We start from the raw sequence: 18337 nt of genomic DNA, 5'->3' as shown, positions 1-18337 counted from the left end.
ACGACGACGACGACGACGACACTACACTATGGGAACCTCGGGAGCACTTAGATAAGCAGAAACAAAGACGGTTAGATTTGTATTTACATGCACGTAGTAGTAGACAATAATTAAATATGTATGTATGTATGTATATACATTCAAGCTCAAGCCGCCTGAAACTAAAATAAGTTGTTAAGTTTTAGGTAGTTAAAAGAAAACCGACGAAGCTAATCGGTGAACGCGAAGCTCCCACAGTTAAAAGCTTCCGAGGTTGTTAGTAGCGCTAGACAAAACGAACCGTGGTAAGCCGTGGAGCTCTCCTCCCTTGGGATCCAGTTAGAGCCCCCGTTCCCGTCCCCCTCCCCGAGGCGATACATACATACACCATGTTAGTTGAGTGGAGTTTGTTGGGGTGGAAATGGAAATATTGGCTTAGAGATATTATTAATCGGGCTTCGCGATCCCTGACCGGAGATGATCTTCCTGTCCCCGTTGTAATACTACGTTTCAAGCTACATACTGTATCTACGTAGCCCCTAATCACTTCTGATAGTGAAGATGATATCAACGACTAGCTTAGCTTAGTTAATTGTATAAAACTACCAAAGTCTCAAGTCGGTACGCACGTATAGCTCTCCGTAAACACACGGATAATAGAAATAATGCTTATCTCAGATGGCTTAGCCATGGGGACCCCAGATCATGCGGAGGAACAAAAACACTAATCCAAGAGGAGATAAGCTTTAATGTATTATTGCGGGGAACTTGGAGAGAAGTTGGAGCTGCTGACCAACATGAAGATATTCAGAGCGATAATTACATAGGTACCTATATATGTATATTCAAGTATAAAATGAGAACAATAGACATTATATATACTCTATGTGACCTATTTGTCTCGTCTTATATACGTCTAAACATAAATCCAATATATATATATAGCATATCATACGCATCAGCTATGCTGTATGTAATCATCTCCGTAACGTCACACATTCGTGTTCAAATGTAGAAATCAAAGGGGGTATCATGTTCCAATCGAGGATTACGCCGAATCGCTACTCGACTGCTCAGCATCCTCGTTATCTGCCTCGGCCTTTTCTGGCCGTACCCACGCTGCTACGTCCTCGCAGCCTTTCGGTATTATGCATTTGTCTCTAACGTCGCAAGTCTTCCATAGAACTTCCCGAATATCACCAAAAATCTGATCCACCGCGTCCATCGCCCAAATAACATCTAAGTGTTCGTAGTCTGGCAGTATCTTGCTGTGGACTACTCTGACGTGTGGTTCTCTTCCCTTCTCAAACCGTCGCAGCAGTTTCTTCCCATCCACGAGACTATCTTTTCCGGCTACCCATAGCGCAAATGGACACACCTTCTCATTGTACCACGCCGTAGACCCTTTGGGTTTCTTTTGGTGCTCTCTATTCATGTTTTGTAGTATAGAACTTCGGCGCTTGCTGGCTGTTTCGGCGAGAGGTCCATCTGTCCCGTCCTCGCTCTCCTCGCTCCGCCACTCTTCCTTAGTAGAGAGTATGCATTTATGTTTGGCAAAGCATTCCCGACCTAACCACCAGCGCATCGATTCGGCGCTCACGTAAACGGGGGCAAACTGAAACATGCGATCTCTTAGGCCACGATCCCAACGAGCATCCGTCCAGTCGAATAAAAACGAGAATACCGTGTATCCAAGCTGTCCGTAGATGCCAGAAGGTAGGATCGAATGCATGGTCATCATAATAGGAATGAATGCGTGAATACCGAACATAATTCGAAAGAGAGCCGGCGATATCACGCGCATAAATTTGAAGTACATCTTGCCAATCAGCGGACCGGCATAGGCTGCTGGCGCAAGGGCGCAGAACACGGTGAGCTTCTCTCCCAGCTCGGGACGCTGCTCTTTCGCTAAGGCTACAAACGTTTCTGTCGTGCCTTGTGAGTGACAAATCAACCCGATCTTCTCGAATCCGGTCTCAAACAATATTCGTGAGACCAATGCAGATAGATCAAACACCCCCATCTGCCGAATATTCCAGCACCACATACGAGGGTCTGAGTAGTCGAGTAAGGTATGCTTTGGACTAAAGCCGCATCGATTGTTTCCTAGCCATACGTCATAGCCCGATTTGCACAGGTAAAATGCTAACGAGTCATCGTCGTTGACGCAGTAGGCGCCAGAGCTTTGAAGCAGACCGTGCATCAGCAGGACAGGAAACTTACGCTTCTGGTTTGGGTCTCTTGGTACCTTTCTGTTGTCACCCGTAAATAATTCTGGTCCTCGGTAGGCCCGCTCCTTATCGTCTAGCCTAGTATACTCGCGAGGATCGTAAACGTGCCACAGGTCAATAATGAATCCATCCTCGGTTTGTACTTGGAATTCCTCAATATCCAAACCAACTCTCCGCGCATAGTATCCTACATCGCAGACAACGGGATCCGGACCACCTTCGGTCGGGATGTAGCCTTCATTTCCCTGGGCGTCCTCTTGATCCGAATTTCTCCGTGCCTGGGATTGCCGCCTCTTCCAGGCCTTTTCCTGTTCATCTCGTACAGTCTGCCTCCGAATCTCCTCTTCGTAAAATGGCCTCTTAGCGTTAGGGTCTTGGAAGGTCATGCGCTTCCAAGCCTTGTAACATACTTTAGGTATGTTCGTAAATAGGGCGCCGAGAACAATTACTCCTAGGAAGGCGGCGCTAAGAAAAAATGATGTAAACCGAAAGGTCCAGCATTGTATATCGCGAAGTAGAGACGGCGGCCCATACAAGGGAAGGGGAGGGAAAAGCGGATGTGTATTTGTCGGTGGCATAGACCTCCGCAATGAACCCTCGGATGATTTCTGTGCTGCTTTATCATTGGCGTAGGACATCGACCCTAAGCCAGCGACAGCATGAGGCGGTGGGAGGTCATCGTCACTGATACGATTAATAGCATCTTTAGAAACACCACTTTCTAGCTCTTCTTTTAATATGTTAAGTTTATGCGCTTGCTCAAGAGGAACAGTAGGCAGTCGGTTCCCATCGGCTGTGATAATGACCGGATCCTGTGGCGTCACAAATTGGGCCTCAACAGCAACCGTATCTATATGTTCGTTATTTTGAGTTGTTTGAAGTGAGAGCTTCTCTGCCTGTTGGGCGAATTCAACGGCTGTTTGGGCAGTAGTAGCGCCAGACGGCTCCAACCTGGCCTGGCTATGGTCGGTACTAAGTCCCATTGTGATGTTTAACTTTTAGAGGTATATTCATCTAGCCTCGAAGATTATTCGTCAAGTCTTTGTATAAACTCTTTTGATTAGACGGAAAGATAGTTTGCAAAATTTTGCAGCTTAGATAATATCAAGTAAAAAAATAACGAGTCGTGTACCGAATAGATTGACGTCGCTAAATCTAGGTATGATCTAGTAATGAGATCAAGTAATGAGATCCAGTAGCCTAGTAATGTTTGCAATATCGCGTCAGCAGCGAAGCCGCGTCATGGTTTTCTTGGAGTAAGCCACCGATGAAATGAAGATATATCAAAGCAGGGAGTTGGTGTGTCACTAGTGTAAATCGGTGAATGGCATTAGGATCAAAGGGGCCACGATAAAAAATGGAAAGTGAACCTCCTACTGCAGGGATTCGTGAGGGTAGAATCTTGCCAAGGTAGGTCCCGGAGATCAAGGAATACTACGTCAGTATGCAGATCGTAGTCTAAATTCCTTGTGTGTCTATTAGGTAGTTGATTCCGAGCCACTGGACACTAGTGAATGTCGAATAAAAGAGAAGGTAGAGGATGAATGCTCCCCTGACTAGGTTAAGTGTTGCGGGTTTGACGACAAAGACATGTGAAAGTGAAGAAGAGAGGGGGCTATTGCCACTAACTATATATATATATATATATGGAGGCGAAAGAATCCTCAAACATGTGAATCATTTTATGGTTAACTAATAGTCAATATCAAGTTTCAAGTTAAACAATTGATGTTGACGGAGCAAAAGCTAATCAAGTTAGCTCCAATGTGAAGAACATGCAATTTATACATAAGGTTCTTATAAAATTATCTGAGTGTGGTTTCGTAAGGAAAGTATAAATGGATAACATTGGTAAAATTGTGCTAGTTAAACAAGGCAATTAGAGGTTAGTACAAAGTTTTTGCCCGTAACTAGAGATTAATACTAGAGTTACCTAAGACGAACCTAATTGCATGTGTTTAACAGGCAAGTTTACTTGAATCACATTATAACTATTATTTTAGATAGATAAAAAAAATAATTATATAGGACTATGCATATATTTAATAGAATCTATACTCTTTTTCTTTTTCTTTTACCTATCAATTAAATACCTTAAGTGGTTACAACTTATATGTGGTAGATATAGAAATACTTAGGTACCTCATATACCTTTAATTCCATGCAAGCTATAAATTGATATCGATAACGTTGGCTTATTCTATTTATCGTACTACAATTGGTTATTGGTTATTGGTCTGTGCATCTATCGAATATGGATAATGCCTCGGTCAAAATTATAGCAGGTGTAAGTAAAGCCGAAAGTCAATTGGGTCAATTAAGTTAATTAGGTCAATTGGGTGACGCGAAGGAGCGAAGAAGAAGAAAAGGGTACCTACCTTACAACGCGACGGAATAATATATCCGTGGAGTCTTATAAGTTATCATCCTATCATTTATCGGCCTTCGTCAAATAATTATTCTTAAAAATCTAAAAATTCCACTTTCCTCTATGCGCGACACCTCGCAACTTGCGGGGCCCTGATCCGCCTTAATGATTTCTATCACGGCGTACCGCTCCTTAATAAATATTTTGAAAGCCATACGTCGCGACTATGGCTACTCCGACTCGCGATCCAGGTGCTCATCGAAAGCGAAGGCGTAGGAGAAGGCAAGATAAACCTGCCTTACCAGCAAAGCTTCTATTGGATAATCATGTGAAAGGAGATGTTGGCATATTATCCAATAATCTATTCGCTGATTTGTTCCCTCACTTACAAGACGGTGAGTTGTCTCGATGAGATACTTGGGCTTTCTGCAAGTAGCCGTGTCGAAAACTAATAAAGACTTAAGGTGATACAGATTCGGTTGAAGATAAGACCAGCCAACCTCTCAACATCCAGCATGTTGCCATTGCTCCGTGGACACCGTCTCCGAATCCCCAACGTACAAATTGGACCATAGTCCCCATCATTAAATCCAATTCCCTTGCCGATTCTACAATCCAATTCTCCCCTTCGTCCCTCGCCCTGCAAAGTTTTGCTACAACGTTGCAGCAGGTTGCACCCTCGAGGCTTTCTGGCCATAATAGAGGCGGCATTGAAGTTCTGATCTTAGACGTGGCAACTATCCCCTTGGATACTGTCTTTGTACACCTCGAAAGTGACTTAGTGAAGAGACTTGAGAATGGAGAAGGTACTTTCTTTAACGATCATCTGTCCGTTGAGAAGAAATCAGCTACGGGACCCGATGTATCGACGAATCGCCTCGCTGCTGCGTTGCGTGTAGCTTTGGGGACCTTGAAAATCGTTCATAACGGAGACCTATTCCCTTTACCATTGTCTCCACATCCTATAACACACGTACCTCCTACACCCGGCAAGGTAACACTTTGCGAGCCCGTAGCACAAGGCATCCTAGCACCAACTACCAAAATCATTTTGACGAGGGGTCACACTCAGTCGAAGCAAGCTCGAGGCGCCATTACCTCGCCTCAAGCTTTAAATAACGTTGACCAGGATGGCGAGGACACGGCAACCGACCAGTTTTATTCTGCTACCGAAGAACGAGATAAGGCAGATGGTCCGAGCGAGACGTCGGATATTATAACAGATGTTGACACGGAAATCTCAGAACCCGAAAATGAAGATGAACTCTCCGACGATTCACTTGACGATATCATCTCTCTTCAAGCTCCGTCGTTGCCATCTACCAATGCTAGCGGTGTCTCTACCATGCAACCAGGAACTCCAATGACACTCGGACGAGGAAGGATTGGCAACGGCAATACTCCCTCGGTCTTTTCTAGTTTTACCGCCACGACTGCTCGCCAAGATCGTCCTAAGGGTCGCCTCTTCAAGGCTCACGGCTTGATGAGCCAAATACCGTCAGAATTACTTCACCCTAAACCAACAGCCGAAGACGATGAAGAAGTAAGGGTATACGTAGATATCATCTCTCTAACTAGGATAGGGTGCTTCTCTGGAGATTGGGTCCGACTCGAGGCCTCAGAGGAACCTCCCGCAAACGGAATTGGTTTGTTTGGCCTAGGCAGTTTCGGGCAACCAGGGGAAGAAGAGTCAGTATGGCGACCAGCTAAGATTTATGGGCTCCCGGAGGGTTATTCCCACAGGCCCATGACTAGAATCCCAAGCTCGAAGCACGATGTAAATAATCGGAGGCCTTCGTTCTTCGACTCCAAAGTTCCAACGCATACTGGACCTAGTGCGTACATGTCGCCCCTCTTGCTCGCAAACCTAGAGGGCGCGCCTTACGTTCGCTTATCTCCGTTGAAAAGAATAGCTCAGCCTCCGAGGCCAGGCCAGGCAAAAATCACCGGATCGATCCGCCCTCCCTATGCTCGCGATGTCACTCTTCAGCAAATACGGACGCCTGTCTCTTCTGAGAAAGCTCTTCAGACGGCTATATTTGGCGGACTCAAAGATCACTTCGCGCGAAGTGTTCGCGTAGTCAAAACTGGTGATTTAGTTGGAATTCCAATTGACACGCAACTTGGACGCACCCTTCAGGAATCAACAAATACCGGCGATGGCCTTGTTCTTGACGACGTCGTGGCGCTTACAGCTTCAAGCAAGTCTGGCGCAGTAGCTACGTCAAAACCGGACGCCGTCGCTTGGTTTAAAATCGCCCATATAGAACGTCAGAAGACGGAACCCGTCGACGAAGAGGACGAAGGGGATATTTGGGGTGGTGTAGCCTGTGTCGACAGCTCTTCGACCCAGATTGCCCAATCTGGCGGTACTACTAGTTGTCTCCCAGGCACGAAAGATAGCAATTGGCCTTACTATTTAGGCGTTGAAGAAGCTCCTCGGCCCACATCTAGTGTCCTGTCTTCGGTGGCCCAGCCTCAGGTGAGGTTTACCCCGCCCCTGAGACGACGATTAAGAGAGCTACTAGCCGCTGCTACGAGTAAACGAGCTGTTCATCTTAAAATGCCACCGGTTGCTGTTCTTCTCGTATCAAACCAACGCAACATAGGCAAGGCCACTTTAGCTACCAACGCTTGTGCAGACATTGGTCTACATACGTTCACTATTGATTCTTATGACGTGGTCAATGAGAGTGGAGCTGGAGGGAGCGATGTCAAAACTGAAGGCCTCCTTAAGGCGCGAGCAGATCGTGCCATGAGTTGCGGCCCGGAATGCTGTGCTCTGCTTATTCGACATATCGAAGCCCTCACAGCCGACAGGATGGTAGCTGCAATGAAAGAAGTACTCGGTGACACTAGAGTATTAATTGCGACGACAACCGAAGTAGACAAGGTGCCGGACGGAATCAGGGGACTCTTTACCCACGAGCTCGAAATGGGTGCTCCCGATGAAGGCGAACGTGAAGGCATTTTACAATCCATAATACAAAACCGAGGGGTATCTTTAGCCCCTGAGGTTGAGCTAAGCGGAGTCGCTATTAAAACGGCAGCTCTAGTTGCTGGTGATCTGGTTGATGTGGTTGAGCGTGCGATAGTCGCACGTGACTCACGCCTAGAGAGATTATCGACGAAGGCTTCAAATGATAATTCGATTGTCACCGTTCGCGATGTACAAGTAGCAGGAGGTTCGTCTGCGAGATGTCTAACGAAGGCTGACTTTGAAATTGCTGTTGACGCGGCACGAAAGAACTTCGCAGACGCAATTGGCGCACCGAAGATTCCGAATGTCACCTGGGATGATGTTGGTGGTCTCAGCAATGTCAAGGAAGCCGTGATGGAAACCATCCAGCTTCCGTTGGAGAGACCGGAGTTATTTGCCAAAGGAATGAAGAAGCGTTCCGGTATCCTATTCTACGGCCCACCCGGTACGGGTAAGACGCTGTTAGCAAAGGCAATTGCCACGGAGTACAGCTTGAATTTCTTCAGTGTGAAGGGCCCCGAGCTACTAAACATGTATATTGGAGAGTCCGAGGCCAATGTTCGCCGCGTCTTCCAGCGAGCCCGAGATGCGAGACCCTGTGTTGTCTTCTTCGACGAACTTGATTCGGTTGCTCCGAAACGAGGAAACCAGGGCGACAGCGGAGGTGTCATGGATCGTATCGTCTCCCAGCTTTTAGCAGAACTCGATGGCATGTCCGGGGGGGATGACGAAGGGGGCGGCGTCTTCGTTATTGGCGCCACGAACCGACCCGATCTACTTGATCAGGCGTTGCTACGTCCCGGTAGATTTGACAAGATGCTCTACCTTGGCGTGTCCGACACGCACGATAAGCAGATCACAATTATGGAAGCCCTAACAAGAAAGTATGTCTTTAATCCAATTATCCTAACCTTACACGGGAAAACAACTCATAATATGCATATGCTAACCTCGCCTACAGATTTACACTCCACCCGTCCGTCTCATTGCCGGTTGTCGCTGAGCATCTGCCCTTCACTTACACGGGTGCCGATTTCTACGCATTGTGCAGTGACGCCATGCTTAAGGCGGTTACGCGACAGGCATCTCTAGTAGACACCAAGATTCGGGTTATCAACACGGAGCGGGAGAAAGATGGACACGGTCCAATCTCGACAGCTAACTTCTTTGACCACCACGCCACGCCCGAGGACGTCGCTGTCATGGTCACAGAGCAAGACTTCCTCGACGCGAACCGGGAACTAATCCCCAGCGTCAGCGCCGGCGAGCTTGCCCACTACGAGCAAGTCCGCGCCACCTTCGAAAACCATGACTCCAAATCTCAGAAACAACAGCGACCGCCGTCACCGCCGCCCCAGCCAGAAATAGCTGAGGCTCCCGCGACGCCGGCGTTCCGCAGGCCGAAGTCCCGGTCGATCTCGAGCAACAAGGGCAAAGGCAAACCGACGACACCCACCAGCACCAGCAGCACCAACAGCAAGGGGAAAGGGAAGGCCCTCGCCAACGCCAGCGACGAGGGGAGCGGGAACGAGAACGAGAACGAGGCGGGAAGCGTGTACGGTGGGAGCAGCCTGACGAATGGGAGGAGGAGAAGCGGGAGCGCGAGTACGATGACTAAGGGGAAGGGTAAAGCACAGGCTTCACCTACAGCGAAGTTTAACCACGGGACGGCGAGCGATGACGAGGGCCTTTACTAAATGGACATTCTGGGTGCCGTCGAAAAATTGTGAGGGGAGGGGGGTTGGGACTTGGAGGGTTATATAGAGAAAGATATATATATAACTAACTATAATATATCTACTATTAACTATTAACTATTTTTATAACAACACATTACTAGTCTAAGAAGAAAAAAAGTGTTCCCATCATTGATATAATACAATACAATACAATACAATAATACCACATACCGCTATTAAAGTTCTCGCAGATCAAGATAATAATCGATAGTCTTTATTTATTTTTGTCTTCTCTTCGCAAATTTGGTATCTAATTAGCACCCCCTTGCCCCTATTGTCTGCTGAAAAAGCAGTATTAAGTGAAAAAGTGCAAAAAGTGAAAACTCGCCGGCATCGTCGACGTGTCGAATACTATAAAAGTTGATTGATTATTTCTTGACTTCAACTTTTCCCTTTCCCTTGCCTTCTTCTTCCTCATCCGTCTCCTCCTCCTCCTCTTCCTCATCGTCGTCATCTTCATCATCTTCTTCTTCCTCTTCGTCCTCACCCTCCTTTTTCTCCTCTTCGTCGTCATCGTCATCGTCTTCCTCTTCACTATCTTCTTCCTCCGAACTTGTCGCCTCGGGAATCGCCTCGGCCTTCTCGATCTCGGCGATTTCTTCGGGAGACACCTCCTCCACGACGGCACCGTGGAGAAGCTCGGTTATGTTGGGAGTCGCGCCGGTGCCATCTGCCCTCCACGATCCGGTTGTCGGGCTTTGCAGCATCGGGCGCAGCACGTCCTCTTCCGTCGGGGTAGTCTCGCGCCATGATGCTGCCGTCGGCGACCGCAGGGCCGCTTCGCCTGCCGGTATTTCCTTATCTTTGTCCGATAGCTTCAGCTTGCTTAGCTTTTCGGCTGCTGAGCGTGTGGACATAGCAGCCTTAGGCTTGGGCAGTGTGGAAGTAGTTCTAGATGATGTAGTCGTAGTCTTAGGCTTGATCGGTATTGTTTTAGGGATCGTCTTGGCAGGGGTAGCTTTCGAGGGAGTTACTCTCGAAGGAATTGTCCTTGAAGGAGTTGCTTTCGAAGGAGCTGCTTTCGAAGGGGCTGCCTTTGAGGGGGTTGCTTTGGAAGTCGTTACTTTAGGCTTAGACACTGTTGCTGCCGCTGCTGCCTTAGCTCTAGACGAGGCTGTAGTGGTAGTAGGAGTAGTAGTGGCCTTCCTAGCACTAGAGCTAGTACTGGCGGTAGCAGTGGATTTCTTAACATCCTTGGTATCCGTCTTCTTAATGACCTTGGTTTCTGGCTTCTTGACCTCTTTGGTGTCTGGCTTCTTAGTTTCCTTCTTTTCTACTTTCTTGACATCCTTGGTGTCGGTCTTCTTGGCATCTTTGCTGTCGGGTTTCTTAGCATCCTTGGTGTCTACTTTCTTGGTCTCCTTGGTATCTTTAGTATCCGTTTTCTTCGTATCCTTGACATCCTTGACATCCTTTACTTCCTTCACTTCCGTGGTATCTGGTTTCTTAATTTCCTCGGTTTCTGACTTCTCGGGAGTCTTGCTCTCTAACTCCTTGGTTTCCTTGGGCTCTTCCTTGGGCTCTTCCTTAGGCTCCTCCTTATTCTCCTTGACGTCTTTGTCATCTGACTTCTTAACATCTTCGGTCTCCTTAGCGTCCTTATCTTTCTTCCCGTAGACCTTAGCTCGCAAGCTATCCAGATGCACCTGCTTCGCTTTCGCCGCGGCCTCCTCAGCAATACTACGGACGGGTTCGGCGGTGCTAGCTGCTTTGGCTGCTACTCCGGATTTACTTGTCGATGACGATGTTGCTGCTTTCGTCTTGTCGTTTTCGGGTAGCGGAGGTGCTGCGGGCGGTGGTGGTGGTGCGGAAGCGCCCGTCGCAGGGGTAGAGGTTGATGCCGCGGCTTTCTTCGTCTTCTTAACTTTAGGGGCAGGTGGTGGAGGCGCCTGGCTCTTGGGCGGGATGGTGAAGTCGTCGTAGTAGATGGTGACATTTTGTTTCAGTTCGCCATACTCGTTCCACTCCTCAATCTCTACTAGATCCTATGAGGTCACTTCGTTAGTAGTATATTTTAAGAAGTTCACACTCGTAATCAACTTACACCTAGAACCATGCCCATCTGTACCAGACCGGGAAGCTTACGATCTCGTCCAGATGCATCTTTGCCAGCTCTTCGACCCCATATCATACGTGCCTTATCATCAATAGCAATATCTAGAGCTTTGAATGGTACCTTGTTAGCTCTTAGGATAGTTTCCAATCGCGAAGTAGCCGTCACAATGTGAGATGACCCGGCCGTAAGAGATGTGTAGATATATAGAGCGGGGTCGGTCGAATACGTCGCGGCTTTGGTGTCTGCCATCGTGTCGCAAATGATGTTATCAAGTTTTCGAGAGGACTAAGCCGATAGAAGAAGAATGAGGAAATAGAAGGAAAGAAATCAAACTTATAAGTCTTTGAAGGTTGGAAATGGGATGCTCCTGGTTCGAGGTGGGAAGAATGAGAGAACGAATCCCCTGGATCAGATAACGATAAACGGCCTAATCGATAATACGTTTAGGAGGTTTAGGAGGTTTAGAACGTTTCACCCGTGCTTTACACTCTACCAACCTACCGGCACGAGACCGAGACCGCTAAAGGCTTAAAAAGCCATTGGCGCAAGATTTAGTTTTTGATTGGACGCTTGTACCTGAATATGACTTCATACATAATTGAATAAGGTTTGACATTTGAGGTTTAACTGCATATGTGCAGCTTTACCGAAACCTCGGGATTTCTGGTATTGTTCAAATATTTGCCTTCTTAGAAGTATATTTCAATTTCCACGCCAAGCTACGAATTAAAAAATTAAAATTAAAAAAAATACTTAGACAAGTTATAAATAACATGTAGTCTTTATACGAAGAGGTAATTTTAGAATCAGAATTTACCAACTAGCAATTCGCAATTAGGGTAACCCTAATCCGTACATTGATTCAAGACATATGAATCATAGTAACAAGGGGACTCTTTCGAAATCCCTTGGTTAATGTACAGACAACCCGACATCAATCCAATCGCACATAAATCCAAGATGCCCAGAGTCTATCTTACAGTCGAGTCTACATAATAATCGTATGTATCAAACTTATCTACAACTCGAAGAATGAAAGATTAGTGATTTGAACATTTCCAATTGAGGCTGTTCCCCAAGGTATACGATGTGAATATCAGACATCAAGGTTAATGTAGTAACATATAACCAAGACAAAATAGACTAGACAGAAGGGCATACCCTTCATAGTATGACCTCATACAGTTCCCAAGTGTAAAGGGGGGCAGACATACTCATGTAGCTCAGGAATGACATGACGTATTGGTCTTAACTAAGAGACAACATAGAGCTAATATCATTATATCAGTAGTAATCGCTTGATAAGTAACTGCATAGATATTCTGTCTCACTTGCTCTAACCCCTCTTTAGAATCAGAGGTTAGAATCACAGGTGCCATTTGGCGTAATGTGGTCGTGGTTGTTGAACATTACAACCAACCCGAACTTTTACCATCCAATTTCTATGTCTTCACACTTGGAAAGCAGCTGATAAATAAACTGCTGAATACCTAACGCAGTTAAACCCCACATTAGTTAGTTATTTTACCATGATTGGACGTGCTAACTTTACAGATCTACGGGTTACGTATTATCATACGAAGTAGTGTATGCGTAACCGATTCCTCAGCCCCTACCCGAGTAAGGGAGATCCCCGCCTCGATCCGTGCCACGGAAGGAATATCCATACCCAGCGCAAACCAAGGACCGTCTTTATATAAAGAAGCTTCGTGATAGGTATCGCGAATCTCGGACCGGTGTCGTTGCTGACATATAGTGCTTTTCCACCGGTTACTCCTCGTCGTACGCGTACGAGTATTACATCCGTGGTTACTGTCTGATACCCTTTTCACTTGTCATTTTAGCCGTTAATAGTGTTCTATGAGCACCTATGAATGTAACACTATATTCTACAATAGTAAACGACAGGGGAGTTAGGTATTGTCTCGCGATATCTCTACGTCAGCAGTATGTATACGAGCAAAACAAGCTCATAAGCCGCTACCAGCCTTTTTTTACGTTTATACTCCAGCAGGGGACGCATGCATGCATCCTAAGCTGAATGTTAAGCCTTGTTAGTTTGAAGATAAAGAAGAAGAAGAAAAAAATAATATGTTTGCATAATTCGCTCATCCTGAAGGAAGTGGCTCGGTCTACCCGCGGTACCGGTTCCGTGGGAGAAGTCCATTGCAGAAAAATAATGGAAACGGGGACTTCATCAGTCAGAAGGATACATACATACATACATACATACCGAATATAACTTCTCACCGTGTCCCCCGAAAGGCTTGTTAGTTCCATTTCTTCTGGGTATCTGCAGCAAGGGATCCCTGCGCGTACATCCGGTGGGTTGCAGCGGGCAAAGCCTACGAGGCTATCATGTATGAGGAATCTACTATTGGCTGCTGCGTTAAACTATAGCCGTGGCTTGAGCCTCCGCCCACGTAAGTAGTGATATGCTTCCCTTTTTTATCCCTATGTGACACAGGCTACGAGGTTGCTCGCAGATCAACTCCTTTTTAAACTAGAGTACAGTGATTGCTAATCCTGTTTCCTATGTCCTGTCGTCTGACTTTGGTGCACCCTATTTTGGGGTGTCACTTTTGAGTTCCTTGTTTATCTCAAGTATTGTAGGTATAAGCATATGGAGTTGGGCTTATCCTTTTCTACAAACCCAGGTAGATACTATTATATTAATTAGTATAAAGACTGCAAGGCTTTCCTAATACGGCTCTTATCACATATCGTAAGCAAATTCGAATAGTTATATCTATTAACTATTAGTTATCTGTAATAATAGAAAGTTCTTTTCACTAGCTTACCCAGCTACATCAACACGGCAGGAATATTGAAAGCCCAAATCCTAATGACGGCTCGCTAGTCATCAGACCTGAAGATTTCTATTCTAGTAATACCGTGATAAGCGGTGTACGGCTAAGTTTGTGACATACTTGGTAATATCTCATGCCGAAGCGTAACTCACGAACAAACTATTGTCCCTTCTAACTCCGAAACGCCGCTGTTCTATATGCTTAGCCCTTACTCCCCGACTTCCCGAGAGACGCCAGTTGGAGAAATCACAGTAGGTAACCAATCACTAGAAAATATCGGCAATCCCCTACTTGGCATTCTGCTGCCCAATGGCGTTTGAGCCCGACATTAGAGGACAGATTTGACGTCCCGACTACTCGGGTAGGATGTTGAGCAGTCGGCGGCCGTCGGCCCCACCGTATCTCAGTGGCGATGAGGCAAGCGTCGATATGTATATACATATGTAGACATTCCGCTGCAGAGTCCCTTGTGTCACCTACGTCTGGTAGCTCGCGTACGAAGTACGGATTACAGGGGCTTTGATTTGATAGCTTTGCTGCACGTAACAGCTAATATGTGCATGATGTGCGTGATAGTGCGCACGCGGTACCATAATACACATACACACATACATACATACATACATACACACACGTTACCAATTTCAGCTGCGTTCGCTTAGCACAGAGACCCGTCCTGCTGAGTGGTCGAGGGGGAGGTCAGCATTAGAGCTTACAATATACATACATATAGGTATACATATATACCCAATCTTGCTAGTGTACCTAATGTATGTAGAGCACACGGGTCGCTTAGGGATGCTCACCCGTGGGGGAGAAGAGAGACGGAGACCCTGGTAGAAAATGAATCGAAGGAGCCGCCCAGCCGGCCACTAGAGCCCCTTCGCCGTAAGTCGTTCATCATGACAGATGCTACCGTCGACAGGGGTCGAGCCTGTTTTTGGGGCTGCAGGGCTAGGTATTGATAAAATAACCCGCGTTAATGACTGGCATGACATGACATGGTTGAATAGGTAGTGTAGACCAAATGTTGGGACGGCCAAGGGTTACCCTTTTTTTTTTACTTTTTTTTTTTGGTTTCTTTCCAAACGGGTATTTCGTTCCGGCCGTGCACCGCATTTCGAGGCCCGCGATGTGTTGCAGATCCAAGTCCTTGGGTCTAAAAACCCCCGAAAGGTAAAAATGATCACGACAGGCCCCCCAAGCTTACCGGTTTGGTTTGGTTTGGTTTTTTTTCCTAAAATTTTTCTCCTCAAATCTGTCAACTTCATTCTTGGTACCGCGCCCTCTTAGAGACAAGACGGGCTGAAGCCGAACTCGAAAAGGAGGAGGAGGAGGGGGAGAGCGGAAAAGTAAAAAAGTCAAAGTTCTGATCGGGCACCCGAGATTTTTTGGTCGTTGAACCCGGATTCTAGTTTATAGGTAGACATGAAACACGACGTTACTTCGACCATGATTGAGGAAGGCTAACGATGAAAGGAACTACCGCTTGGACGTGATGATACCAAGTAGTAGTAATGGATAATGTACCTAAGCTAATAAATGGTTCATGGTCGGCTGGCAGGCTGGCAACAATTTTTTGGTAACTAGCGGGCACGAAATGACGAGATGCCACTCAACCAGGAAGACGTGAGTTCTGGTCGAGACAACCCCTCGGATAAGGGAGTCTGACATTATTTCTAAAGAAAGAAAATAAAAGAAAAGAAAAGCCAACCTAAACCCAACCCCCCGTAGCCTGGTCTGTAGGTAGGGTGTTCCCCGAAGAGCAGGATTTGCCTTACTCTCAGCATGGCTTAAAAAAATAAAAAAAGAATCCTGGGTAGGCGAGATAAGTCTGGTCTGGTCTGGTCTGGGTTTGGTTTGGTTTGCCTACTGCTTATAAAAAGGGCCACGGGAATCCTCTCGCAGCGCACCAACGCAGGTTATTCCCGCTCGATTGCCCTTTTTACTATATATATATATATATACCTTATATGTGTGTGCGTAAGACGTACATTAGAGAAGAGACATCTGCTAGCAAACCGCATCTAATTTCTTCTTCTTCTTATTGACGGGACCGTAAGAGTTTTTACAAGGGTTTGGGTATTAGTATTGGGTTTTTTTTCCTCTCTGGTTAGTAGTGGCTTATCCCCCAGAGATCCCTCAATATGACAGCTCACAAACGGGTAGACTAACATTGGATCAGGTGCTCGTGCTACAAGAGGGAGAGGGAGAGATAGAGAGTGAGAGAAAGAGACAGAAATAGAAAGGGAGAAAGGGAGAAAGGGAGAAAGAGAGAGAAGGCCGCGCGGCGATAACCCAATAATTCGTTCGTCCGATCCATAAGTCGATCTCTGCTTATAAAAATAAAATAAAAACCACCCGCAGCCGCCGCAATGGATGCCGTGCGTCATGAGCTCGACCGTGGTGGCTCTGTTGTTCTCCGGCCAGAGCTTACATACAGCCACGCGGTCCCCTCTTCCGACCACACATGGTTCCGTGCTGTCCAGGACATATCGCCGCTTGGGACGAGCCATCGGGGACCAAGAGTGGTAGAACTCGCGCAGAAGTGGTGCGACCATCGAGATCGAGGTTGTCCGCACGACTGCGATTCGAAAAAAGCCTTGTGTGATAGGTGCGAGAGAAACGAGTGTAGTTCGTTTCACGGTTAAAAATACCTATGCTTTTGGTGTTATATATATATATATATATTTAGGAATGGGAAACGGAGGAAACAGCAGATCTAGATCTAGAGCGGGGAGTTCTTAATGGTTTGGTTGGATGGATGGATGAATGGATGGATGGGCATCTATACTATTAACTCTTCCCAACTGTTTATTCATGTTGAGGGAATAATATATGTTACGTGTAAAGGAAGCAGTGGCTTGGAGTGTGCGTGTTGTTGTTATTTTTTTATTTTTTTTATTAAATTAAAAAGGAATCCTTTTTCTTCCCTTTTACCAAACTCTGTGCTTATATCAAAATAACATCGCACCATAATATTTCCGGTTTCCCTGTTCCTGACGTGAGCAAAAGCAATTTCGAATCATGTAAGCATGACATATTCCGTACATATATATATACCTTACATAGGAAATTCATATCATCATATCATATCATCATCATCATCATTATTCGTACTACCCAACCCTTCAGCCTGGTCTGTCTAACCCTCCAACCTCGTGGCTGAACAGGGATTACCGGTTTCATCATGGTGGAGAGATGGAGAGATGGGATTATGTTGGCCCCGGCCTCCGGAGCCTTTCCGAAGCCTCCATGTCACCTCCAAACCCGGTTGCGGGATGAAGGCACACGAGGTCAAGATTCCCGTAAATAGATAATCAAATCAATAAGATAATAATACGCGTTAAACAACAACAGGAAAATCTTTCACCGGTGTGGGGAAAGGTAGCTGTCAACCCCCCCTGTGATTAATTATTACGACTATCTTATATGCGTAGATCCGAGCGAAATCGGCCTTACCATCGAGTCATCTCGTTCAATTTCCGAGTTATGGTAGTATTGGAAGTTGAGATTGTTTAAAACATAGTTTGCCTAACTTGACTTATACTATAATTACAGTATTAATATAGTATAACTACACTGCTAATATAGCTTAGAATAAGAATTACAGCAATTCATACAGAACTTCGCTAATTCACCTCGGATCACTATATCTATAAGAGGGCGAGAGAGGATTACATCAAAAAGAATTACAAAGTTCACAGCAAAGAAACACACAAAAAAAGCATTGGCAACGGAAAATATTTGTCATTGGTCGAGTCGGCTCCGTATAACCAACACGATGCCTTATAGTTGAATATGCAACATGAAGAACCATCCAACTCCTCCGCATGCTCTCTTCAGTAAGTTACCGCACCGCATCGCACCGCACTCACTCACTCGCAACACAAAACCTGCAATTATAGACATAGAGAAAGCGCTGTCACGCCTAGGGGGTATTCGGCCAAACCCGGCCAGATTTTTCCTAAACCGATATATTCGCCTCCGAAATGCGCCAAACGTCCTTCCCCGGAGAATTAAAAGTGTGATTGGACAGAAGTGAAGAAAAATATCGTCCGAATATTTTTTGAGCTGAGTGTTCTGCTCTACCTTGCGGGAGCTAGAACACAGGTTTGCCAAGGATAATTGTCACATCTGGCAACTCCTCGGCCATCTATCTTTATCCTTCCGC

General features: G+C 46.1%; 3 protein-coding genes across 3 annotated transcripts; 1 reads left to right on the top strand and 2 right to left on the bottom strand.

Annotated features, from left to right (window-relative positions):
• Positions 1-1027: 1027 nt before the first annotated feature.
• Positions 1028-3193, bottom strand: GL218_06675 (Sterol esterase 2; the record flags this gene model as incomplete). The annotated part of the gene is made up of 1 exon (XM_033583400.1): positions 1028-3193. The coding sequence occupies one exon, from the start codon at positions 3191-3193 to the stop codon at positions 1028-1030; it is 2166 nt and encodes a 721-aa protein (XP_033433511.1).
• A 1611-nt stretch (positions 3194-4804) lies between these two features.
• Positions 4805-9255, top strand: GL218_06674 (Peroxisomal biogenesis factor 6; the record flags this gene model as incomplete). Its single annotated transcript, XM_033583399.1, has 3 exons — positions 4805-4850; positions 5052-8442; positions 8520-9255. 3 exons carry the CDS (start codon positions 4805-4807, stop codon positions 9253-9255), a joined length of 4173 nt encoding a protein of 1390 aa, XP_033433512.1.
• Positions 9256-9665: 410 nt separating this feature from the next.
• GL218_06673 (uncharacterized protein) lies at positions 9666-11602 on the bottom strand (the record flags this gene model as incomplete). Its single annotated transcript, XM_033583398.1, has 3 exons — positions 9666-10411; positions 10463-11282; positions 11342-11602. The coding sequence occupies 3 exons, from the start codon at positions 11600-11602 to the stop codon at positions 9666-9668; spliced, it is 1827 nt and encodes a 608-aa protein (XP_033433509.1).
• Between the last annotated feature and the right edge of the window lie 6735 nt (positions 11603-18337).

This window comes from Daldinia childiae (genome assembly GCF_008694065.1).
Source record: "Daldinia childiae strain JS-1345 chromosome Unknown Scaffold7, whole genome shotgun sequence".
Classification (NCBI taxonomy): Eukaryota; Fungi; Ascomycota; class Sordariomycetes; order Xylariales; family Hypoxylaceae; genus Daldinia; species Daldinia childiae.
Note: the sequence above shows the minus strand (reverse complement) of the source record. Positions and strands in the feature narration are given on the sequence as shown.